Here is a 26665-nt window from a genome sequence, read left to right on the forward strand (position 1 = left end):
TTATTAATTATATAATTAAAATAATTATTTAACTATGAGAGAGAAATATAAATAAAATTAATTAAATAATTAACATGACTTAATAAATGTGTATGGTTGAATAAAATTAAAATAGTTAAATAATTAATGATCATTTAATTTTATTTTTAGTCTAGTCCATATCTAGGTGAGGCCATAAATGAGGGACCTCATCCCCAACATTAACATAACAACAACCTAGATCCATCATCACAACACCCCAATAGGGGCCCATGAGCACCTAGCAAGGGCACAAGCCTGCAAGCACCTAGCAGGGGCCAATAGTGCCCGCGAGCATAACATCCTATCAAGGGTTTGACATAGGCCTTAACACCTATGAAATAATTGGCATGAATGTCACAACAGTTCAGAATAACCTAGTGGGGATTTGAAACTTGGTGAAACTAGCAACAATGCCATAACTTAACCATCACACTACGAGATCAACCTCAATAAAGATCATTTAATTATTTATTCAAGAAAAGATTAATTAAATAAAAAATATTAAAATAATGTCAGAGGAAAATTAAATAATTGAAATTTATTTAATTATGAGAAGGGAGGGAAATGTTGATTTTTGAATTTGAAATAGAAGAATAAAGTTAATTTAATTACAAATTAAAATTATTTAATTAATCAAGAGGAAATTTAGTAAAGTGTTGTTTAGAGGCGTCAAGACATGTTTAGCTGTCTACTTTTTCCCCTCTTTGAGATAATGCGATTTTGAGCATTATTTGAAAGAAAATTTGTTAAAATTTTGCCCCAATATGCTAAGAGATAAAGGTAGGATGCCCTCTCGATAGATTGTTTGTGCATTAAATACTTGAATGATGTCTCAAAAAAAGAAAGAATATCAAATGAAAGATGATAAAATAGAAGAATGGTTAGTAAGAAGTGAATAATGTTAGTTGATGATAGACAAGGGTTGATCGATATCAGATAGAGATATTCATGATGGATTAAAAATTGATTGACTTACTAGTATTGAGCTTTCACTAATGTACTATATTATCATCATAGAGCCTTATATGTGGAAAATGCATATATTGCACCAAGGTATGGAAAGACCAAGGTAAGGACTATCCCTATGTTGAAACACACACAACCACTAAGAGGGGGTGGGGTGAATCACTGGTACCAATTTTAAACTTGTAGATTATGACTCTTTAACAAGATTAAACAGTAAGAAAAAGAAAAATGCAAAACATAAGATCAAAAAGTAGACACACTAGTACATTTGGAGCAGTTTTCTGATGAGCGTTCATCGGAACTTAGACAACTAAACTTTAGAATTCAGACGTATTTGGGGAGAAAATCCTCGTCACTATTTTTTTTGTCAGAGGTCTGACTATGAGATTCACGTCAGAAATTTCTATGCACCCATGGCATGTTTTTTTGATGAGGAGACGTCGAAATTCTGACCTTATTTCATTCTTTATCATTGTAACCTTTACCAATGACCCTTTATTTATCATTGTAACCTTTGCTGATGCATTTTACTTTTGCCAGTGTCCATCACGATAAGTCTTTCCGATAGCCTCATCGGCTATTGACAAGACAAGATTTCTCCATTATCACTAGGCGACATCTTTGTTTGACGAGACATCAAAATTCTGACCTCATTGCATCCTTTATCGCCATAACCTTTGCCGATGCATTTTACTATTGTCAATGGCTATCGGGATAAGTCTTATCGATAGCCTCATCGGCTATCGGCAAGACATGATTTATCCATTGCCGCTAGTGTGTGTTTTGTCGATGGACCATCTTCAAATGTCAAAATTTTGATGATTACGATGACAGACGAGGCTGCATCCTATGACATTTTTGTTGTCACAGGTATGGAAACATTTTCGGTTGTCTTGCAGTGTTCATCAGAATTCCAACCTTCCCCAACATTTAAAAAAATAAATCTTGACTACTTTTGTCTTCACTAATGACCCTTTATTATCATAACCTCTGATGATGCATTTTACTTTTTTCCATTGTCCATCAGGATAAGTCTTACCGATAGCCTCATCGACTATCAAGAAGACAAGATGTCTCCATTGCCACTAGTGTGTGTTCTGCCAATGGACTTCAACAGTGTATGCTACCCCGATCACATGTTTCTACTTGTCAGTGTTACCATCTAGTTGACTTTTGCTGATTACAAAGGATTAATATCAGCAACATTAATGTCAGTGAGCTTACAAAGGATTTAGCGCAGTAGGTAGTTCATTATCAAGAAGATAAAGATGAAATAGCTACAAGAATGCATGAGAAGACTTATCATAAGGAATCATAATAGTAAATGCCAAAAATGTCTTGCAACCAGTACATAAAGCATTCATAAATAGTCATACAGATAGTCATATTGTTGTTTAAAAATACTATCAAAGGAGGATATTATAAAGATAGAGACCTAGAACTCAGTATGCAGTCATGGATAATAGTGTAGAGTTAGGTATAGTGCTAGACCTTGTTTAAAGGAAAACATGTGATAATGCATGTGCCTAAGGAAAACTCTACAAAATAGTGAGCAACAAGACTATCAAGAACAATATTTCAATCTTAGGCATACACAACTCAAGGAGATAATGATTAACAAATAAAGCACTTATAAAGATATATCTAGTCATAAAAGATAATCCTCTGAGTTGGAGACATGAGAATATTGTAGAACACAAACTAGACAGTGCCATCATAAGGCGTACACTCCATTTCAAGGCTCCAAACTTAAGGGCAATACAAGGAGATTCAATCAATACCAATTGTAGTCCATAAAAGCCTTGTCGCAAAGCAAATCAAAGACAAAGTACAGTCATAGAGAGATAAGAAGATCAAGTCTATCAAAGGAAAAAGGAACTCAAAGGAATTCAAAGATGTAATAATCATAAGGCATGCACAAAGGCTCAATACAATGGTGATACAGTGTTGCAGACTAGTAATGAGGAGTGAAGAATAAGGATTGTGATAGAAATCGGGTTCTAAATACAAAGGCACATGACAATAAGTTTGAGACTAGACAATGCAACATGGAGATATGATCACCTTCTATGAGAAATGAAAGTGCAGCCATGATAGTATTTTTAAGTAGTTTGGACTACCATAAACATGCACATGGAAATGACTAAAGGGTGGGAGTTTCAGTTAAGTGAACTTTAAGTTAGAATGCAAGTTCCTAGTATCATTCATCAGTTCAGACATTAGTTTTTAGAGAAAATATGGATTTCTATGTTTGTCATTATTTTGAGGCCTGAAAAGTTGGAGATTTGAGGTTAATTTCACCAGGTAGAAGTCCCTCATAGGTCACGATAAGATGACTTTTAGATAATTTAATAGCTAAGTTACCAATTCAGGTACGCATATAGATACAAAATTGGGTACAGATTCACAAAATTGACAAAAAATTATCCTTGGATATGGGTACGGGTACGTCCACACACACACACACATATATGACATAAAATCTACTCAAATGATATAAGAGTAGTTGAGAGAAAAAATGATTTATTTTATGAAAGACTGAAATGAAATCAAAGTAAACACTCATATAGTGAATTGCATAGATGTAGAAACTGATTTGATTAATGATGCTCAATTAGGTCTTGAAACCCTCAGAGAAATATTGACAATACCAAATCTAGTCAGATAGTAGGACGACAAAATATAATGATAAATAATGCCATTATAACTATTGGAATATCTCAAAGCTGATTACTAATCAATATGATAACTAGTTGACCAATAAGAAATCACTAATAGTAGTTTCACATCCTTATGACAATATGAAGAAATCATCAAAAATATAAATAAAGATCAGATTGCACCAATGATGACAAACTGTGTATTTATGATAATTGCAATTTGAATAGTAGTTTGGGTCAAATCACACCCCTTACAAAAGGTTGTAGCGTATATGAGATAGCAATTTAAATTGTACACTTTGCAACCAACACTACTTTATTAATTTGCCCCAAAATTAGGCACAATAGATGATGAACAATCACTGAGGACCCAACCACCTAAGAAGGACCTTGGAGGAATCCAAGGGGAATCGGGCTCTAACTAGGACCCAGGCAAAATCAGAATTAGGATTGAGGGGTTTTAATGAAGAATCAATAACTTAGTTTAACAGTCAATTTCCAACAGTTCCACCTCCTTTTATGCATGCCCTTTCTTCAAATTCGATCCAAAATAAACTCAAAATGAACAATAAATGAACAAAATGAGGCAGTGTGTCTATTCTAAAACAAAATGAACAAATGTTAAGGAATGAACAGATAAAGTATGTCTATTCTAGAACAAAATAAACTCACAAAACCAATGAGGCATGCATTCACTTGTAATGGGGAACTGTCTCGTAGAAGCATGTTCACAACCTGCAACACTAAATATGTAACCTATAAACAAGATGCTTAGCATCAATAAGATTAACAGTGGAGCATAATGAAATATTGAAAAGTGTGTTACCTTATTGAGCTTCTCTTTGTTTCAAGAATAGTTTAATATTCTCTACTTAACAGGGCCAACCACACGAAGGTGGAAGCTCATTTGATCCCTCCCTCCCAAACTAAGAAAAATGATGTCGCAAGTACGAAAGTCTTCTTAGAACTAGTTATAAAGAACTTGAAATGTTAGTTATGAAATGATGTTTCAGTATAATATACCAAATTGAAATACTTAAACATAGAAAAATTGCAAAATGAACCAAAACCATTGAACATTCAACACAGTAACATCATGAACAACAGTCATTGACAAATGACAAGAGTAGCGGCTATATTACAACAATGTCAAAGCACTCTGATAAGATCAAAGTAGTGATAAGGTCAGGAAGGTTCACAAAGATTTGAGGGATCCTATAGCCTCTCTGCATCACTAGTATTCTCTAGAGTTTGTAAACTAGGCCAAGCAGTAAGTCAAGAGTAGCTACATTTAAAGGAGCTTGAAGGTGACCAACTCCCATCCATCTATGATTTGACTCCTATAAACCAACCATCAGCTGGGCAACTTGAAGGTGGCACTAAGATGAGGCAAGGTAGACAAAGATCCTCTCAAGATGCAGATTGAAGGATAGAAAGCTTATCAGACATTTCTTGGAGTGATAAAAAATGCAAATGTGATTGTGGCTACATATCAAAAGGTTTTCAAGATTCCTTTGAAGCAAAAACATGTGTTGTTATTAGATGTTAGATATGGATGAGCTTTCACTTTGATAGATTTTGCCAAAATGTATGCTTCAAAAGTATCTTAAAGAATAACTAGGAACAATGGAGTCCATTTTTGTGTTAGAGGTTTTGTTCACTTTATATTGAAGCCATTAAGCAGATTATACACATTTGTATTCATAATGAAAAGCAAAAGTTACAAAAAAATTGAAATCTGCACTATTGGCAAAAGTCAACCCAGTGGTAACACTTAAGACAAGTAGAAGCATGTGATCGAGATACAATACATTGATGAAGTCCATCGACAAAAAACACAGAAGCAGAAATGGAGAAATCATGTCTTGTTGATAGCCGATGAGGCTATCGATAAGACTATTCTCGATGAGAATGTTGGCAAAGCTTATGTTGAGACATAACGTATCGGGAGGAGCTATGCCGAGGGAAAAGACATCGGGGAAATTATGCCCATCACTTGAACAAATTTTAAGCTATCCGACACCTGATGAGACTAGCAGAATAACTCTCACCGATCAGCAGGAAGAGAGGTCATCGGCTTATGTTATCCCGATGAGTAAGAAAAAATCGGGAGGCTGTGAAAATCCTTGAACTAACATATGTCGATCAATAGGTTATTGGTTGATTCATTCACTTTGTGTGTTTGAAGGGATCTATTTAAGTTTGTGAACACCCAAAGGCATGTTTATATGTTGTTTTGATGCAATTACACTCCATTAATGTGCTTTGAATTTATGTCATTGTTTACATGAAGAAACATTTGACTGTCATGATAGGGAAAACAATAGTGGACATTTTTTCTTGTTTGAATGTTCATTTGGCTATTGATTAGTATTTTCTCATAAGGAAAGGAACACTCTCAAAGATTTGGGTAAAGACACTAGGCCATTTTTGTCTTGAATATCAGATTGGAATGTGATTTTCCTAATAGGGATATGACAGTTTTGTGAACCTTGACTATTCTTGCTTCCCTTGACAAGTCGGTACATCATAACGAATATTGTCCTTGAAGTGCATGATGGGGATAGTTTGTGAACATATGGGAAATTCTTGTTGGCATTTTGATGATGTTTTGATTGTCATTGATGGACACACACTTTCTTTATGATGGACACACACTTTCTTGATGTAAGAGTTATGACTCAACCAATAATTGTTCCAACCGGTATTGTGTATTGTGTAATGTATAGTCTTTAGACTATCAGTATTTTGTAGAAAATGTTTACTGGTCACAGATTGACTGAAGAACTCAAGTGGTATGGAGACCCCAAGCGATTCGAGGATCACAAGTGGTTTGAGGATCACAAGCGGTACGAGGGACCCAAGCGGTAGTTAACTTTTGATCGGAACACTATGATCTACCAGTCTTCATTTTTGACAAACTGGTAATCGGTATATTGTGCTAACCGGTATTACTCTATGATGAGTTACCAATCGGTATTTCTATAATGTGTGATGAGTTATCATCCATTGACACTTTGGCGGTGATGTTGTGCCATGTTACCCAATGTGTCTAGATGCACTAAACCTAGGAACTTATAATCTAATCCTAATGGATCGACATGAAGTCAAGTATAAGTCCTCTTTGGTGAAAAGAAGAGAGCATGCTAAGAAACTGATGGAACTTATTGAAAATAGCTCTTCTGATGAAGCAAAGATGGATGCCCTAGTTGAAGAAGTTGAAAAACTGAATGAATCTAAAGCCAACTTGAGAAAGGAGTTGGAACGTTTGACTATCAGAATGTGTTAAGAGATGGAGAATAGAAGGAAAGCTGAAGATCTGGTAAAAGACAAAGATCATGAGATCTCCAATTTGAAGCAAGAAATCAGTGCCCTTACCACTCATCTCCAAGAGAGTAAAGTGGAAAAAGAAGAAATAAAATGTGAACTAAACATGGCTATTTCTGAGAATGCAACCTTGATAGAATCTAATGCTTCTATTTCCAAGGAACTTACTGAGTCAAAGAAGATACTTGCCAAATTCAATTAGAGTACTGCTAAGCTAGAGAAAAAGCTAGAATTGGTGAAACCGGTAAAGAATAGCACTGGACTTGGTTTCTCTAGGTATGAGGAAGGTGAGACCTCTGGAACAAAAGCTGAAGCATCAAAGAAGCAACCAACATCCAAAGATAAAGGTAAGAAAAAGTTTAAACCTATTTGCTTTAATAATGTAGTATATTTTCTGGAAGAATTCACAGAAGCGCATCATCCTCAACAGAGTACATGGTGATAAGATGCACCTCGAGCGCACACATGACATCACACTGGAGGCAATTCATCTCGTCACCAGTTTTTGCAACATTAGAGAGGTGCTAGCTCTGAGGAAGGTCACCAAAACTGAAATGACAAAGCTCACTGGTTCGTTGAGTGACCAACGAGCGATGACTATAAACACCATCAAAGATGATCTAGTGAAGTATGCTTTCATGGTGATTGGTTACCGGATATTCTATGCCAGCAGAATAAATTTTGTCCCCACTACTGCAGTGAATGCCACTTACAGAATGGTCAAGGAAGACACTACATTTGATCTTTGTACCTGTTTGCAGAAGCAATTGCTATTGAACCTGAAGTCCATCAAACAAGACAATGCTCTAAGGTTTAGGTTTGGACAACTTTTGGTCAGTTTATTGTTTTACTTTCAAGGTTATTTTCTTGGAGTAGGTGATGTGCAATGGTTTGCTGACTTACCGATCTCCAAACAAATCAAGGAAAGTCTACAAATAGTGGGAACTAGATATCTTGAGGTTCTTAACAAGTATTTTGATGAATTCAAGCGGAAAATGAACCAGAGAATGAGGATATCAAATGATATTGTGAAGAAGTATAAAGATGACATCTGCTTCACAATAAAGGTAGATGAATGCATAATGGAAGCAGTGGAACCCAGAAAGGAAGTAGTTGAACCTATGGGTTATGAAGTGGTGAATGACATGTTGATCGGGTATGCCTCTACCCTACTTGCCTCACCACTGGATGCTAAGAAAAAGAGAACCGGTACCTACTTGGAAAGGGTAACACCAGTTGAAGAACCAAAATAGAAAAAGGATAAAGCAATGCCATCAGTATCTGCACTGGTCACCTCTGCCAGTCCAAAAGTGACCAAGTGGTCACCTGCTAAGAAGAAACTTGAGGTTATTCTTGCTAAAGTCTTTGAGAGGAAGTGGAAAACCAAAACCAACTCACCAGAGTCAGAAAATACTGAACTAGAAATTCAACCAAAGAAGACAAGACAATCAAGCAAGAAGGCAAAATCTACCGGTAATGTTCTTGCAGCTTCAGCATCGGCAAACATAGATATTTCCTCTTATAAGCCAATGATATATTGTCAGAGGACTATTAAGAATATTAAGAGGAAAGTGCTTGATGATTTAAAAGAATATTTTGATGATTTTACTGATAGTGAGAAAGAAGAAGTAGAACAGGAAATCATTAAATATTTATGTGTTAATGACTGGTCGCCATCAGAGATTAGATCAGTTACACCTGATTCTTTATATAATTCTTTAGATAAAAAATGGCACATTGCCATTGAGAAAGAATAGGAGATCAGGGAGAAATTTTTTGCACAATACTTTCCTGATGCTTCTAATTCAGAATTATTTGAGATAATGGACAAGAACAAAGGCCTCTTCTTCATGAGAAGGAGAAGACTCAGGCTGCTAGAAGGCAGAGCTTCTGAAGTGGAGAAGGACACACATTTACATGCTAAAGCTACTATTAGGTTACACCAAGCGTCTGAGGCCAATATGAAGGATGAACAAGAACTTGACCTGTCACCAGGTAAACTAGATGAAGTATTTAACAAGAAGAAAGAAGAAGAGAAGAAGAAAGAAGAAGACAAGTGGAAGAAAGAAGAGAAGAAAAAGGAGGAAGAGAAGAAAAAGTAGGAAGAAGACAAGAAGAAGGAAGAACTGAAGAAGAAACAAGAAGAGGAGCAAAAGAAGGAAGAGGAAAAGAAAAGAGCAGCAGAGGAAAAGGAAGCAGAGAAAACCAAACAAGCGGAGACTCCTAAGGCAATCGGTGGTCAAGCCAAACCGGTTGACACCACCAGTCCTATTGATCTTCAATCAATAGATGAGTCTGAGCTACTTCATAGCATAAAACTTGCATAGGCAAGATTGGAAGAATTGCAGAGGAAGAAGGAACATGATATCATTCAAACTGCGGTTGACACCCTTACCAGTCTGATTCCCTATACTAACCTCCCCAGTACCGATTCCTCTCTGTCCAAGCTTAAACTTCTTTGTACTGTAGTGGAGGACCAGGTACAATGCTTGGAAGATGTTGCTACAACCACTACAAAGAAGAATCATGAAAAGGCCCTCAACATTTCCTTATTCAAGAAAATGAATGAGCTCCGGTCACAACTTTTGAAGCAGCAGAAGGATATCAATGTTGCTATGGATGAGGGCAAATTACTATTGAGTAAAATCTACCAACCCCATCTATTTTGTGATGATATGCTTATCCAAAAAGATAAACTCCAATCGGAGTTACAGGTATATATAAGAAAATTCAAGATGCCATATGATTCATTCACTACATATGGGCAAACAATTCATCACTATCAGCTTTAGACTGGTAGGATGGACTCAGTCATCTACAACTGGACCAGAGATTTGTAGGAGCTTCAACTAGTCGTATTTCCAAGACTGCAAATTCTTCAGAAATGTTTTCTCAACCTGGAAGCCATCATGGTAACTCAAGAGATGAGTACCATTGATGCAATGGAAGAACTGGTATTCTAGATATAGACTGAAAGTGAGGTTACTACCTCATTACTTGAATCATGGACATTGACCATGAAAACTTTTATGCAGGACTTTAAATCTATTTTTGATAAGTTTCATTCCTTATTGTCATAAACATTTACTCTATTTTTATATATAAGGAAACAAGGGTTATTTTGCATTACTTTGTCATTGTTGGCAAAGGGGGAGTAGTATTTAAAATATTGGAGAATGTTACCATTTAGGGGGAGTAGTGTATATTGTAATTTCTGCAAAAAGGGATAGTGTATATGCTTAGGGGGAGTAATTTTGATTATGGCAATTTTTGTTGTAAAAACACTTAGATGTCAAAATTTTCCTAAGTGTTGCGATCAATACCAAAGGGGGATATTGTTGGAATTTTGATGATGTTTTGATTGTCATTGATGGACACACACTTTCTTTATGATGGACACACACTTTCTTGATGTAAGAGTTATGACTCAATCGGTAATTGTTCCAACTGGTATTGTGTATTGTGTAATGTATAGTCTTTAGACTATCGGTATTTTGCAGAAGACGTTTACCGGTCATAGATTGATTGAAGAACTCAAGCGATATAGAGACCCCAAGTGGCTTGAGGATCACAAGCGGTTTGAGGATCACAAGGGGTACGAAGGACCCAAGCGGTAGTTAACTTTTGATCAGAACACTATGATCTACCAGTCTTCATTTTTGACAAACCGGTAATCGGTATATTGTGTTAACCGGTATTACTCTGTGATGAGTTACCAACCAATATTTATGTAATGTGTGATGAGTTATCATCCACCGACACTTTGGCGGTGATTTTGTGTCGTGTTACCAAATGTGTCTAGATGCACTGAACCTAGGAACTTGTAATCTAATCCTATTGGACCGACATGAAATCAATTTCCTTTATAAGGACATCATGTATAGGGTTTGCATGTATGAGATAGAGAAGAGATGTGTGACAGAAGAGGTTATGTGCAATCATTGTAGAGAAGATTAAGTATGTGTGAAGAGTAAGAGTGTGTAGATATTGAAGACTGAAGTAATACTAAAATGCATTAACAATGAGCTATCAAGGATCTAATTAAGCTGACTGTGCTATTAGCTAGATCACTCACTTGTTGATTACTCACATCTTTGACAAGTCTAGAACCCTTAACCGGGTAAGCCCAACAAAGCCTTTGTAAATCCTCTAACAAGGTGGTTCACAACTGTGGATCCGAAATCCTCTAACAAGGTAGTCCTTTACAGGACTTATAGTTGGCAAATGCACACTCCAATGAGACATTGTAGGTGATTGAAGGTTTTGTCATTGATGGCAGCCTTACAATCCTATGACACCAGCAAGACAATTTACCGGCACCGGCAAAGACAGACTCTACATCGGCACAGAGACCATCGGCAGTAAAAGGAAGCATACCGGCATAGAAGCCGACAAGAATTTTGTTTGTAATATATTTTGTTAATTATTGTAAAATCATTGTAAGCCGACTTGGCAAGTTGTAAAATGACTCATATATATAAGAGATCATTGTAGAACATTTTGTAAGAGAAGGAGAAAATATATAGGTGAAATAAGGAAGACCTATTATGTGAATTATAGGTTAAGGGTTTATGTATGAAGCAAAGTTATAAACCGATATTGGATCTGGCATAGCAAATGCTATTTTGAAGTAGTACAACACATTGGATTTATATAATCCATTTTGTAAGTCAATGAGACTTCCCATTTTGTAATTGAGCAGTGAGCTCTAGGCACTTGGCCTTCCTACATGTGCGGGCCCCTATTGTAGCAGTAATATCCTCTTATTGGCCAGTAAGTGAATATTGTGGGTCACAAATCCCAACGAGGTTTTTCCCACACCGGATTTCCTCGTTAAACTACTGTGTTATGGTGTGTTTTTCATGTGGTTGTTGTTATCTATGTTTATTGCATTATTTCTTTGTTACCGGTATACAATATTAATATATTCTACATGTTTTAAGTTAAGAAAATCATTAAACCGGTTAGATACTGATTCACCCCCCCTCTCAGTATCTATGGGAATCCTAACAATTGGTATCAGAGCTTGGTCCTCTATTTTCAGAAGCCTAATAGCTTGAGGAAGATCTTGACACCGGTAGAGATGGAAAACTTGATGAAGCAATTAGAAGCAGCTCTCTCAGACTATGATGCAGAAAAATTGAAAAATATCAAACTTGAAGATGATCTAAAAGCTACACAAAATATTATTCAAGAACTTCAAGAAAATCTTACCATTACAAGAAACAAGAGAAGAGAACTTTGTGAAAAGATGCAAAATGAGAATGATGAAAAGGAAACTCTTAATGATCTAATGAATAAGCTGAAACAAGAAAACATGACAACAAAGAATGAGATGCAGGATATGACTATGAGAATTTTTAAAGAAATTGAAGATAGGAAGAAGAATGAAGAAGACTTGACTAGAAGACTAAATGATGCTGCAAATGAAAACACAAGACTTAGTTATGAAAATGATATGTTGAAGACAAATTTGATGCATGCACAGAATGACTCAAATGAACTCATGAGACAAAAAGGTATCTTGGAAGGAGAACTGGCTGCTACAAATCAACATAAAGAAAAATTCAAGAAAAGCTCAGAAGAACTTGGTGACTTGTTGAAGAATTAGAAACCTAATGGTGACACTAATGGTCTTGGCTTTGAAACTAGTGAAAGCTCCGGTACTGCAAACACACAGGATCATGGCAAACCGGTAAGACAACCTACTGCTTATAAATTTAATGGCAAATGCTTTAACTGTAACAAGTATGGTCATAGAGAAAATCAATGTAGATCTAGAAATTATTAGAATACTAATACACCCACCGATCAATGTTCCAAATGCAACAAAGTTGGTCATAATTCTAAAAATTGCAGAATGAATGTGAGATGTTATGTTTGTGGAAGATTTGGACACTTATATAACCAATGCAGATGACAAACCGACATAGGATATGGAAAAGCTATTCAGAAAAATAATGTGACTTGTTATGCTTGTAACAAAATTGGACATATTGCTAAATTTTGTAGAAGCAAGTCCTCACGAGTAAATAACAAAGGTCCTCATTTGAAAGGTAGAGAAAAAGTTGAAGAAGTTAAGTAGGAATTCTCAAAACAATGGATCAGGAAATCAAATCTAAATGGTGATAGGAACACTCCTCCACTGGTAGAACATAGTAACAATCCATCGGCAGAAGAGAGTAACACTCCACCAACAGGAGACTCTTCATCTAACTGAAGAAAATTTCCTTGAGGGTTTACCAATCAAATGTGAAACATGCTATTATTCCCTCAGTTGATGGTGAGAAGTTGAAATTACTTCTATACTGGCAGATAAGTTAAGTGATTACCTAACCGGTAAGCATTAAATGTGGTAGTTGGCAAAATTAACATTACAAATTAGTGTTTTAGGCTCCATTTTCATTTCACTGAGCATTCAAACAATCAAAGAGCGCAAAAATTCTTGAGTGAAGACATTTTGAGCAAAGAAGCAAAGCAATTCAGTAAGCAATCTTTCCTAAGGCAGATAAAGGTATTTATAATCATGGCTTCTTCATGTGTTCCCGAATTCATAGCAAACCCTACTTTAGTCAAAGTGACTAAATGCCATAGACCTGTATTCCAGTTAGTTCCCGAAATTGCTAAGAAAGATGATAATGTTGGTGCATTTTCTCAAATCCCCAAAGGAGTAGTTTTTGTTGAAGACCCTAGAATGTACATTCATCGTCACATAGAAGAATTAGGTGATGAGGAAATCAAGAGAATGTATAAGTGTGTAATTTGTGATGACTCCGACAATGTGAAACCTGAACACAAAATAGTTGAAACCTTAGAATTCATTGAAATTCTCAATATTCCGAATTTCCCTAAGGATGTTATAAGGATAGTTCTAAGCAGGGTTCATGGTGAATTCTTTTGGTTAGACTTTATTCACAAAATCACAAAAGAGGCAGTAAAAGTTGTGACAGGGTTACCCTCCACCAGTAACAGACCTGATAAGACAAAAAAGGTCTCAAATGAGCTGGTGATGAACCTAACAGGTGCAACATCTGACAAGAGATCTTTAAGAGTGAATGATGTAACCGACATCAATGTCAAATTCATTAGCATGATTTTAGGCTACAAAACCACACATGCAAATAGGTTAAACTCAGTCTCTAGCCTATGCATAAAGAGTGCCTATGATATGATCAAAGATAATGCAAAAATAGATGTGTGTGAATGGTTGAAATATGAGCTTATTGATAATCTTAGAAAAATTAAGAAAGACAAAAAGGGGACATTTAGATTTGGAAACCTACTTGTCTATTTAATGCTGCACATAACAAAACAGGTGCTCGGTATCGGTAATAAGAATCTTGGTTTTGATATACTGGTAGGCAAACAATTGTCTGATTTACTACATAACATAGGTACTTTCAGGCATTGAAGGCCCAGATGAATACTAGAGTCAGACTTTCACAAGCAATTGTAAATAAGTATAAGGATGAAATATGATTTGTTATTAAGAAGGATGAGATTTGGATGGAGGTAGTTATCCCAAGAACTATTTAAGTTACTGAAATGGGTTCTGAAACTGATGACCACATAATTGAAACATATGCAAAAGCCCTTCTGGAAGCACCCAAGGAACCTAAAGAAGAGGTATTTGGCAATGCTGAGACTATTGAGAATCAAATTCAGTCTAAGAAAAGGGTAAAGAAGGTAGAAGCAACAGTAAGAAGAGGATCTAGGCAAGCAAAGGCTATAAAAGAAGATGTACTTAAACAAACCGATATCACTGAAGGTGAGTTAGAAACACTACAGCCAGAAACTCACCTTTCACCGGTAGCAACTTCTTCGAAAAGTGATATGCCAGCTGAATTTAAAAGAGTTGTGAGAAAAAGAGAACCTTCACCGATATCTACACCTTCTCCTAGAAGAACTAGATAGAAACAATGGGCAGTAAGGCCCCCGACTAAGAAAGTAACTCCAAAGAAGAAGAAGTTAACACCCAAGAAGAAGACTCAACAAAACATAGCTCCAATTGAAAAGCTACTAGATGAAATAAAAGAGGATGGACAACTGAAAAACATCAATAAATTATATGATTCATTATCAGTTGATGACAAAGAGAAAGTTGAAAATAGTGTAATTCTACACTTGGACATTTACAAGAAATTTCTAATGCAAGTTGTAGATGAATTACTAGTAGAACTGTTTAAAAGACTTGAAGCTAGAAGGCAAGCTATTGTAGAGCTTGATAAGAAAATGTAAATTGAAAAACTACTTGTTTTTTATCCTGTCAACTCACCAAAAGAGATAGATGATCTGATCTCAGAGGCTAACCGGTCAGTATTTTCAACTGCACATCGGCATGTAGCACTTATGGTTGGTAGAGTAAATGAGGTTACAGAGGAAACTGCCAATGCATGGGACATATTCCTTGTAGAGAAGGAAAAGAAGGAAGATTGTAGAAAACCCAAACCCATCAAAGTATATTAGAAGGATAAGGATAAGGGAAAAGGCAAGGTTGGTGGACCACCTAGCATAAAAATAAAAGATAACTTATCCCCACTACCTCTAAATACTCCACCGGTAGTGACTACTGATAATAAACTGGATAGTGAGAGCATGGACATACCATAAGTGGACACAAATCCTAACTCTGAGGTATTATACACAGTGGACATTGATACTCAAAAGGTCAATATTGTGGTAGATAAGGATACAACTAAGAAGACAGATATGGCTAATGAGCAACTAGTAACTAATGGTACAGAAGGTAAATTGGCAGATGATAACACATAGCAACAAGCAGAGCAATAGGCTCCATCACCACAATAGGTTCACACAAAGTCAGTGCCACTGGCAATAGATGAGAAAGACAAACCTTTGCTTAAAGAAATGGAAACACAAACTGACCTACCAGAGGTCACCACAAAGAAGGATATTGCTCCCACCGGCGGAATACAGAGTTTTGGCTCTTCAAGTATAGAATTCAAACCAGCTAATGTAACAGAACTTCTTTTGGATTCCATAAACAAGATAACAGATTATAGCTCACAGGCTTACAAGGCAATAGATGACACCATTCCAATTTTGAAAATGATAGCACCAGAATGTAATGTAGATAATAAAGATTCTTTGAGTCAACTTGACACTTTGTCTAAATATATTACAGAAAACACTATGACAGTTGAACAAATAAAAGAGGAAGCATTCAAGGAGAGATTAGAGAAGGAAAAACACAAATTCTTTGAGGAAGAAATAAAGAAGTGTACAAGGAAATTTAACACACTTCTACCAGAACTATGTAGCACATTGAAGGAATTCAAAACTTTGTACAGGGATACATGTAAAACTAACTTTTTGACAATTGATATAGATGAGAAAATCGATAAGATAGAGGAAGAAATAAATCAACTAGCTGACAATTTCATTAATTCATCTGATTCATTATCAGTTTTTGAGCAGAAAATAACAGGTTTTGAGGAAGAACTACTAAAGTTGGAAAGAGACAAAGAAATAATAAAAGGAAAGGCTAAAGATCTTAAATGGAGACAGTCCAAAAATGGACTATCTAGCCTCCTTAAGGAAAGAAATATCTGATGCGTTGATTCAAGGACAGAAAACACCGACAGAGTAAATGCAACACCTCACCGGTATAGTTCAAAGGATAGAGGCCGCAATAAAGGACAAAAAAAAGTTCATTGAGAACTTGAATCTGGTTTTGGTAGATCTTTTTCAGATTGTAACCAACCGGTTACAAGGATGAAGCAGGAAACCACACTCATTGACACTTTGTCAACCTTTGTCATTGATGCCAAAGGGGGAGTAGTGGAATGAGAAAAATAATGAGAAAAATGACTCATCAACTCAGGGGGAGTACACATTCTTTTGGTACACATTTTTTGTAAGACAATACCGGCAGATTCTTTTTGGATGACAGTTTTGGGATTTTTCTCATGAGTGTTGCTGTCAATGCCAAAGGGGGAGATTGTTGGCAAATGCACACTCCAATGAGACATTGTAGGTGATTGAAGGTTTTGTCATTGATGGAAACCTTACAATCCTATGACACTGGCAAGACAATTTACCAGCACCGGCAAAGACAGACTCTACACCGGCACAAAGACCACTGGTAGTAAAAGGAAGCATACTGGCATAGAAGCCGACATGAATTTTGTTTGTAATATATTTTGTTAATTATAGTAAAATCATTGTAAGCCGACTTGGCAAGTTGTAAAATGACTCATATATATAAGAGATCATTGTAGAACAATTTGTAAGAGAAGGAAGAAAATATATAGGCGAAATAAGGCAGACCTATTATGCGAATTATAGGTTAAGGGTTTATGTATGAAGCAGAGCTATAAACCGGTACTAGATCTGGCATAGTAGATGCTATTTTGAAGAAGTACAAGAAATTGGAATTATATAATCCATTTTGTAAGTCAGTGAGACTTCCCATTTTGTAATTGAGCAGTGAGCTCTAGGCACTTGGCCTTCCTACATGTGTAGGCCCCTATTATAGCAGTAATATTCTCTTATTGGCCAGTAAGTGAATATTGTGGGTCACAAATCCCACCAAGGTTTTTCCCACACTGGGTTTCCTTGTTAAACTACTGTGTTATGGTGTGTTTTTCATGTGGTTGCTGTTATCTCTATTTATTGCATTATTTCTTGTTTACCTATATACAATATTAATATGTTCTACATGTTTTAAGTTAAGAAAATCATTAAACCGGTTAGATAATGATTCACCCCCCCCCTCTCAGTATCTGTGGGAATCCTAACACTTATCTCCTAACAAAGATCTAGATTCCTAATAGGATCTGTTTTGGTGAAGAACATTGTATGACCTTAATCAATCTAGTTTCTATTCTGCAGATAGTTACTTGAGAGTTTCTGCTCACCATGGTTTTTCCCATTTGGGTTTCCACGTCAAATATCTTGTGTTATGGTGATTGTTCTCTTGTGGTGAATGCTTTGTTTGTTATTTGGTTTGCATTTATCTTAACCAGTTTATTAGTGAATCTTCTATACCGGTTATCTGCTAAATTGTTTAGAAGTTTGTTTACAATATTTTTTAGTATACTAATTCACCCCCCCTCTTAGTATTCATCAATGCTTTCATTTGGTGGTTGTAAGTCTATCAAAGTTGAGCAAGGGGTTTATTGTGAGTCATTGTTGATGACTTGGTTGTGAGAAGGGAATTGTGAACAGTCAAAGTATGAATGTGGACAAACTAGGTAAAGCAATGGCACGTGACTTTGTGATGGTAATAGGATCAATCATTGGATACATTATTCTTTGAGGATGTTAGTACAACCTAAGTTTGGTAATACTTTGGAATAGCTCCTCTTGAGAACCCAATTGGGTGAGCTTTGTTACAAAACAAAGTTGAAGAATAATACTAATCAATGGCCAAATGAACATTCAAAGAAGAAAAAAATTTCACTACTATTGTCCCTATCATGACAGTCAAACTTTTATTCATGTAAACAGTGACACAAATTCAAAGCACATTAATGGAATGTATTTGCATCAAAACAACATATAAACATGCCTTTGAGTATTCACAAACTTAAATAGATCCCTTCACACACATGAAGTGAATGAATCAGCCAATGACTGCCCCAAACCCATGTTGCTTTCTCCTGAAAATTCAAAATGGAAGAAGAAATGTGAGGAATTACAGCAGGAAAATCAAAGAATTCTCAAACATATGCAAAGTGTTAGAATTGATAGTGCTTCTTTGTATTGAATAAAAGATTTGAAAAGATGTAGGGTCACTTGGAAGACTTTTGGGTTGTGTTTTAGAAAAATATGGACAATGTAGTATCACATAACAGGATAAAAAATAGACTAGGGGTCAAGCCGCATGAGAAGAATTTGGAGGGAGCAGATGCCAAAGAGATTGAGAAAATTAAAAGTCTACTTGCAAAGCATGATAAATTTGATGCAAAATTATAAAATTAATATAGTGTAAAGATGTAATCCAACATGGTATTCCTATGTTAGCTGACCAGAAAGGTGAAATTGAGGATAAGGATAAATGGATTGCTGAATGCCAGAGTCTCCTCAGTGTTGCCCTTGATGCTGCTCGGACAGATGGAGTAGAGTTAAAGGAAACCACTGCATAGATGGAGCGGTTTGTCACATTGGAGATCGTTGTCAGTGGCATGATTTATGTTGCGGATACCTATAAGTCGGAAAACTATTTGGAGCATATTAATAACTGTGGCAAAGTGCTTGGCAATTAGCTCTTGTTCTGAATGTTTCAAATTGTTGTCTTTTAAAGTCTTATGTAATATGTTTGTTATGTTGGTAGTGGTGTTAGGGTCAGTTAGCTAGTTTTTTTTAGTCAAGATATTAGTTAGTGTAATTCTAAATGAAGGGGTATGCCCTTTCATCTTGAAACTGAATCCTCATATGTATATATAGAGGATCTTTTGATGAAATGAGAGATAGATTCAATGATGCAATTATATACAATACTCTTGGGGTTTATTTTCTAGAAATGCCAAACTAGTTAAAAGATATTGTGTTATATGTAATCAGATGATTATCTTATGTTTGTTTCAATACAAAAATCAACTATTTTTCATCTCTAATGGTATTTATCTTTTTGATTGTTTGATTAGTTCCCTATGATAAATATATTCATTTAGATTGTTTCAATGTGCTATCCTATGTTATTATAGCTTGGGTTAAGTTTTAGCTTGATTATCAGTTTGAAGGATTGGATGTCAAGCTTTATTCTGTATTATTGGTCTTTTAGAGAAAAGTTAAATTCAGTAAGACTAATTGCAACATTATGTTAGGGGTGAAGGCACTAGTCTACTATTGTTTGAAGATAATTTAATTAGGTGTTTTTAGAGTAATCTCAATTAAGAAATTTGTAATGTCCCCACTTTGAAATAGGATTCAATAATATATAATAATAATAAAATTAAGATACAAAAGATTAAAAAAGTAAAATTTAAATTAATATATAAATTAAATATAATTAAAATTTTATATTAAGTTAATGAATGATCAAAAGACATAAAATGAAAAGGTGTGACTACCTCAAACATGAGATATAAAAGGGAGAAGAGAACCTCATTTGAAAGGGGGATAATTGGGGAATGAGAGCTATAGATCTTATTTAAATAAGAAGTGCAGATCTGATTGTGAAAGGTTGTGTCCCTTTAAAAGGGCAAAAGGAATGAAGAGGTGCACTCTTTCAAAGGGTCCTAATGGTGAAAGGGTGTGTCTCTTGCCAAAAGGCATACATGAAGAGAATTTGATAGTAATATTAATATAGAAAATGGAGGAAACTATAGGTGATTGTAATCTGGTATGTGCACACGATAATCACATCCAAGCTTCCGCCCTTTTTATGGTATGCATTTCTGTTTAGCACTTGCATATATTGCAACCCCTATATTAGTCTTTGAGTATTATTGGTCTAATACTTCTGCAATAATAATTTCTTACAATAATAATAATAACCTTTATATATACATATATATTAGAACGATCATTGATATTCAGTGGCCAATGTCACTTGAAGATAAAACTGGAAATAATGTGAAAATTACTAATTCTCTAAAATTGTAAGTGCTAAAAGATAAACGGGAATTTAGTTGGTAATAGATTAGATAATTGATGATATTTTGAGCACTGGTAAAAAAGTAAATAATTGGTAACAATCTGAGTATTGACAATAACTTCAACAACTGTTAATAATTCAAACAACTGATAATAAATCTGAATGCTGGTTATGATTCAAATATTGATAATCTGAATAAACTAAATAAATTCATATGGAGTAGGGAGAACTGCTAAAGGGCACCCTACCTGATAATATGGGTAGGGAGAACTGCTAAAGGGCACCCTACCTGATAATATGGGTAGGGAGAACTGCTAAAGGGCCCCCTACAGGATCATTAAGTGGGGAGAACTGTTGAAGGGCACACTACTTGATAAATGGGTAGAGAGAACTACTATAGGGCACCCTACATGATTATTAAGTGGGGAGAGCTATTGAAGGGCACCCTACCTGATAAATGGGCAGGCAAAATTGTTATAGGGAACCCTATAGGATCATTGGGTAGGGAGAACTACTATAGGGAACCCTACATGACAATATTGGGTAGGGGGAATTGTTGTGTAAGGCACCCTACATGGTTATATTGGATAAGGGCAAATGGTCAATCAAGACACCCCACCAAATCCTACATCACAACTCACTAACATAACTTATGATTCTATCTATGATATTATTACAAGGATCCCTCTTTATGTTATATGCAGTTAATTTTGTATATAGTCATTTATATGACCATTCCTTAATGAAATTTGTAGCACCTTCTGAGTTTATTTTTGCAGGTTTTTCACTACAACAGAGGCTAAGGTATTTTCTCTTAACCCCTAAACTAAGAATTGAGATCCATAACTAGGATATTTTAAGGCAGTTTATTAGGGGACATTACAAAATCATACTTATAATAAAGTAGCCTTTTATTTAAAGCATTCATTTACAAGAAAGCAATTCAAAGTTTTCAAGAATTATTTAATTGAAGTGACAATCTAAGGAATCATTTTCCCTGTAATGCACATAAACCTTGGAAACATTTAATTCCAATCTGGCATAGTTGAGAACAATGGGATTAATACCCATCAAAAGTCTCTTCTCAATCTTCCAAACACCCTTACAAGACAACAACTTAGTAGACATTAACCATACTTTGAGGAAGACAAACATGAAAAAGGCTGCCCTTACCTTGTAATGAAGCCAATCGCTCTGGTCAGTCTTGTTATATCATTGTTACATACTTATCCTCCAATTTATAGAAATGTCCAACGGTTTGAATGAAAGTTATGATAGTTCTTCCAAAACTACTACAGGCACAAGAAATCCAATATTAAGATAAACTATACAAGATACACATTATGAAGAAAACTAGTCAAAATTATTGATAACATCAAATGAAATATAGTGTTAGATTATATTCTACTTTATTTTAAAGTTCTATACAATACCTAGATTTCTATTAGCCCATAACAAAATACACAACTAACAAATAAAATGAGATAAATTATTCAAATTTCAAGCCTCCAACTCAAAACGATTCTGCATGATAGAACAAATATCGATTAGGACTTGTTTCACCTTGTGTTTTATGATGATGAATTCAATATGAACGAAAAAATTAATGTGTTGGATCACTCGGTAGCATATTATTTTGATTTAAGGCTAGTTGATAACAAGATGATAGATGGCATACTGGTGCTTGGAAATGGGTAGGATGAATGTTAGTAGGCACATGTGCATCTTTTAACACTTTTGTAAGGATATCTTGATGCATAGATAATTTTTTTTTAAATATCAAAATAGATCAATCAATTCTTCTAGGAGAAGAACATCTACAACAGAGATTGTGAGGCATGTTGTGGCTCTTGGTTGGCATATTCTGAATCGATTGGCCATGGTTGTAACATTATGTAGTCCTGGCAAAGAGATATTATCATTGAAGTTTCATTCATAGGAACATTTCCTTAGTCCAGATGAAAAGTATGAATTTGTTGAACAGGTAATGGTTACAACAACCAACCAAGTTGGTGTTGACATAAACCTAGCATCATCATGTGAATGGATGTTTTCTCTTCTACAATTTGTAGCTGGCCTTGGACCTAGAAAAGTTGCTTCCGTACAAAGGGCTATTTTGAGGGCTGGAAGGGTTTACAGTTGGAGAGAATTATTGACCACTCTACAAGCTATGAAGTGACTTGTCTTTATAAATGTTGTTGGTTTTTTAAGGGTTAGAGGAATCGAGGAAGCATCTTCTGGGAACCATGTTATGGATCCATTGGATGATACTAGAATTCATCTAGAGTCATATTAACTAGCCAAGAAAATGGCTGAGGATGTATCGTGTGAAGATGCATGAAAGTATATAGATGATATGGATGAGGAAACACAAGAAATGGCAGTTGAGCATGTTAAAAAATATCCCCATGTGTTAAAGGCCCTTGATATTGATGAATAAGCTAGAAGTGTGGAACAACAGACATCCAATAAAAAGTGGGAAACTCTTGTTGACATAAAGATTGAATTGGTACATGGATTTAAGAATTGGTGAACACCATATAAAGAGCCATCCCAGGATGAGGAATTTTATCTGTTAACTCGAGAAAATGAAGAGACCCTTTCAGTGGGGAAAATTGTACAAGCAACTTCCTGTAGAGTCCTAAATAATCATATAAAAGTTGCTTCCATACAAAGTGCTATTTTTGAGGGCTGGAAGGGTTTACAGTCGTAGAGAATTGTTGAGCCCTCTAGAAGCTATGAAGCAACTTGTCTTTATAAATGTTGTTGATTTTTTAAGGGTTAGAGGGACCTGGCAAGCAACTTCTGGGAACCATGTTATGGATCCATTCGATGATACTAGAATTCATCTAGAGTCGTATGAACTAGCTAAGCAAAATGGCTGAGGATGTATACTGTGAAGATACAAGACAAGATATAGATGGTATGGATGAGGAAACACAAGAAATGGCAGTTAGACATGTCAAAAAATATCCCCATGTGTTAAAGGCCCTTGATATTGATGAGTATGCTAGAAATGTGGAACAACAAACATCCAATAAAAAGTCAGAAACTCTTGCTGACATAAAGATTGAATTGGTACATGGATTTAAGGATTGACGAACACCATATAAAGAGCCATCGTAGGATGAGGAATTTTATTTGCTAATCGGAGAAAATGAAAAGACCCTTTTAGTGGGTAAAATTGTACAAGCAACTACCTATAGAGTCCTAAATAATCATATAAAAGTTACTCCCATACAAAGGGCTATTTTGAGGGCTGGAATGGTTTATAGTTGCAGATAATTGTTGACCCCTCCAGAAGCTATGAAGCAACTTGTTTTTACAACTAGCAACCACAAAATGGAGAAGTTAAGGAGGTTGAGGATCCATATTTTCCCAAAGTGGATACCATTAAACAAAGCAACTTGCAAAAAAATCTTGATGACAAGAATGAAAGGACCAACCTTTTGTACAGTTGTTGTCGAGAATCTATCTGCAGCAATTATGCTCGCTCCTCCCAATTTTTGTACCTTGAGCCTACTTATAATGATGGCGCGTAATTACTTTTTTTTAATACAACGTGTTCGTTGAAATTCCGACATGAAATACAAAATCTGCACTATCGGCAAAAGTCAACCCAATGGTAACACACAAGTAGAAACATGTGATCGGGATAGAATACACTGATCAAGTCCATCGACAGAATGCACACTAGCGATAATGGAGAAATCTTGTATTGTCGATAGTCGATGATGCTATTGGTAAGACTTATCCCACTGGACACTGGCAAAAGTAAAATGCATCAGCAAAGGTTACATCGATAAAGGGTCAAAGCTTATGTTGAGGAGACATAATGTATCAGGAGGAGCTATGCCGAGGGAAAAGACATTAGGGAAATTATGCCCATCACCTGAACACATTTTAAGCTATCTCGATGCCCGATGAGACTAGCGAGATAACTCGCACCAATCAACAGGAAGAGTGGTCATCGACTTATATTATCCTTGTAAGGAAGTTAAGTAGCGGAAACAACTCCCCACACTAACCTTGAGAGGAGGGTAATGCAAAACTTTTTCAGATCATTACAACAGTTACAGAAAATAGAAATAGATATAATAGCAATCATACCACAACACAATGATTTACGTGGGGAAAACCCTTTCGGGAGAAAAACCCCACCCTCCAAAAGCAGCTCAATATTTTATTCAGCAATCAAAAATAGATTACAAAATACTTGCAGAGCAAGCTCTTCGCAGGAGTACCATTAATCAGAGATCCAGAGGCAACTCAATAGCCATAAGACTCTTACACACAACCTCTATCTCACACACCTCATAAATAGGAGATACAATACAAGAAACCGTCAAACGGTATTACAAAACCATGGGCTAAAACCACCCAATAAGGTGTAGCCGAACTTATCTCCCTTCTATGACATGTTAAAGCACACATCAACACGTGTCGCTCCCTTTTACAGCTCATTTATGTATTCGATACAAATTATTTTTCCTATTTCAGGAGTACAAACTTCCGGAGGCCATAACTTGAGAACCGGGTGTTCGATTGACGAACCGTTTGAAGCGCCGGAAAGCTCGCGAAGTGCTCTATCACCTCGTAACCGCTTCGCCGGTTACGACCACTTTTCAGGGCATTTCGGAGCCTCTAAAGTCCCCAAAATTAAGTTTAAACATTTTATTGCACCCCTCCAAGATGAAAACTTTAATATCTTCAAAACTAGCTGTGACCTTGCAACGAAACTTTACCGGAATGCTTATCTAGCCAACCAGAAGCTTCAGGGAGAGTTTCGCACCATTTCGTGCTTAAATAAAAACTTACTATAAATAGTAACCTCACATAAATGCAAGGTTGAGACACCATTTTTCCCAACAAATCTCCCACTTGTTGAACACCTTGCATGAGCGGAAGGGAATGTCAACACAATGAATCAATTGCTAGGGGCCATAAGGCCCATAGACTCTGAACACCATCTGAACTTCTCTGTGCTCACAACCTTAGTTAAAGCATCTGCAACATTCATCAAAGTGTCCACCTTAACCAACTTCACCCTACCATCTTCGACCATATCTCTAACAAAATGATACTGAACATCAATATGTTTGGTCCGGGCATGAAATGTCGGGTTCTTAGCTAGGCTAATTGCACTCTGACTGTCACAGTAAACTGTCACTGTACCTTGTTTTATTCCAATATCCGAACACAGTCTTTTAAGCCAAATGGCCTCTTTACAAGCATGAGTAGCTGCCATATACTCTGCTTCAGTAGTGGATAAAGCAACCACAGCCTGTCGCTTACTCATCCAACTAATTGCACCACCAAACAAAGTAAACACATAAGCACTGGTGGATCTTCTGCTATCAATATCACCTGCCCAATCTGAATCCACATAACCATGGATATCAAGGGAAGTCATGTCTCCAACTGAATTACCATGATAACACAAAGAATACTCTGAAGTACCCTTCAAATATCTGAAGACTCTTTTGACTGCATCCCAATGAACTCTACCAGGATTAGACATATATCTAGAAAGTACTCCCACTGCTTGGGCAATGTCTGGTCTAGTACAGACCATAGCATACATCAAGCTTCCAACTGCACTCTGGTAAGGCACTCTGCTCATGTCTTCCATCTCCAATGGGGATGTAGGACAATCTGAAATAGATAGTTTCATTCCAACTGTAAAAGGAACACTCAATGGTCTATAATTTTGCATGTTGAACCTCTGTAACACTGAATTCACATACTTACTCTGGCCTAGCCATAGCTTTCTGTTTTCCCTATCTCTTCTAATTTCCATCCCAAGAATGTGCTTTGCTGCACCAAGATCTTTCATTTCAAATTTAGCAGCGAGCTGAGACTTCAGTTCTGAAATCATACATTTCCCTTTACCAATGAATAACATATCATCAACATACAATGCAATGAATAAGAAATGATCACCATAAGATTTATAATAAACACAGTGATCTGATTTAGAACGTTGAAATCCCAAACTCAACACATATGTATCAAATTTCTGGTACCACATCCTAGGACTTTGTTTGAGGCCATACAAAGATTTCTTCAATTTACAGACCAAATTACTTTTGCCTTTCACCACATAGTGCTCCGGCTGTGTCATATA

General features: G+C 35.9%; 1 protein-coding gene across 2 annotated transcripts in view; it reads left to right on the plus strand.

Annotated features, from left to right (window-relative positions):
• Positions 1–26665, plus strand: part of LOC131874678 (uncharacterized) — a 93910-nt gene that overhangs the window by 36441 nt on the left and 30804 nt on the right. The window contains exon 3 of one of the 2 annotated variants that reach the window (XM_059218581.1): positions 18963–19436. The exons of the other annotated variant lie outside the window; for it this stretch is intronic. Within the exon in view, the coding sequence (XP_059074564.1) occupies positions 18963–19061 (99 nt within the window). The 3' untranslated portion in view covers positions 19062–19436. Of the gene's footprint in view, positions 1–18962; positions 19437–26665 lie in introns of those variants that run through there. 2 annotated transcript variants of the gene reach the window in all.

The sequence above is a fragment of the Cryptomeria japonica genome, chromosome 3, assembly GCF_030272615.1.
Source record: "Cryptomeria japonica chromosome 3, Sugi_1.0, whole genome shotgun sequence".
Taxonomy (NCBI): Eukaryota; Viridiplantae; Streptophyta; class Pinopsida; order Cupressales; family Cupressaceae; genus Cryptomeria; species Cryptomeria japonica.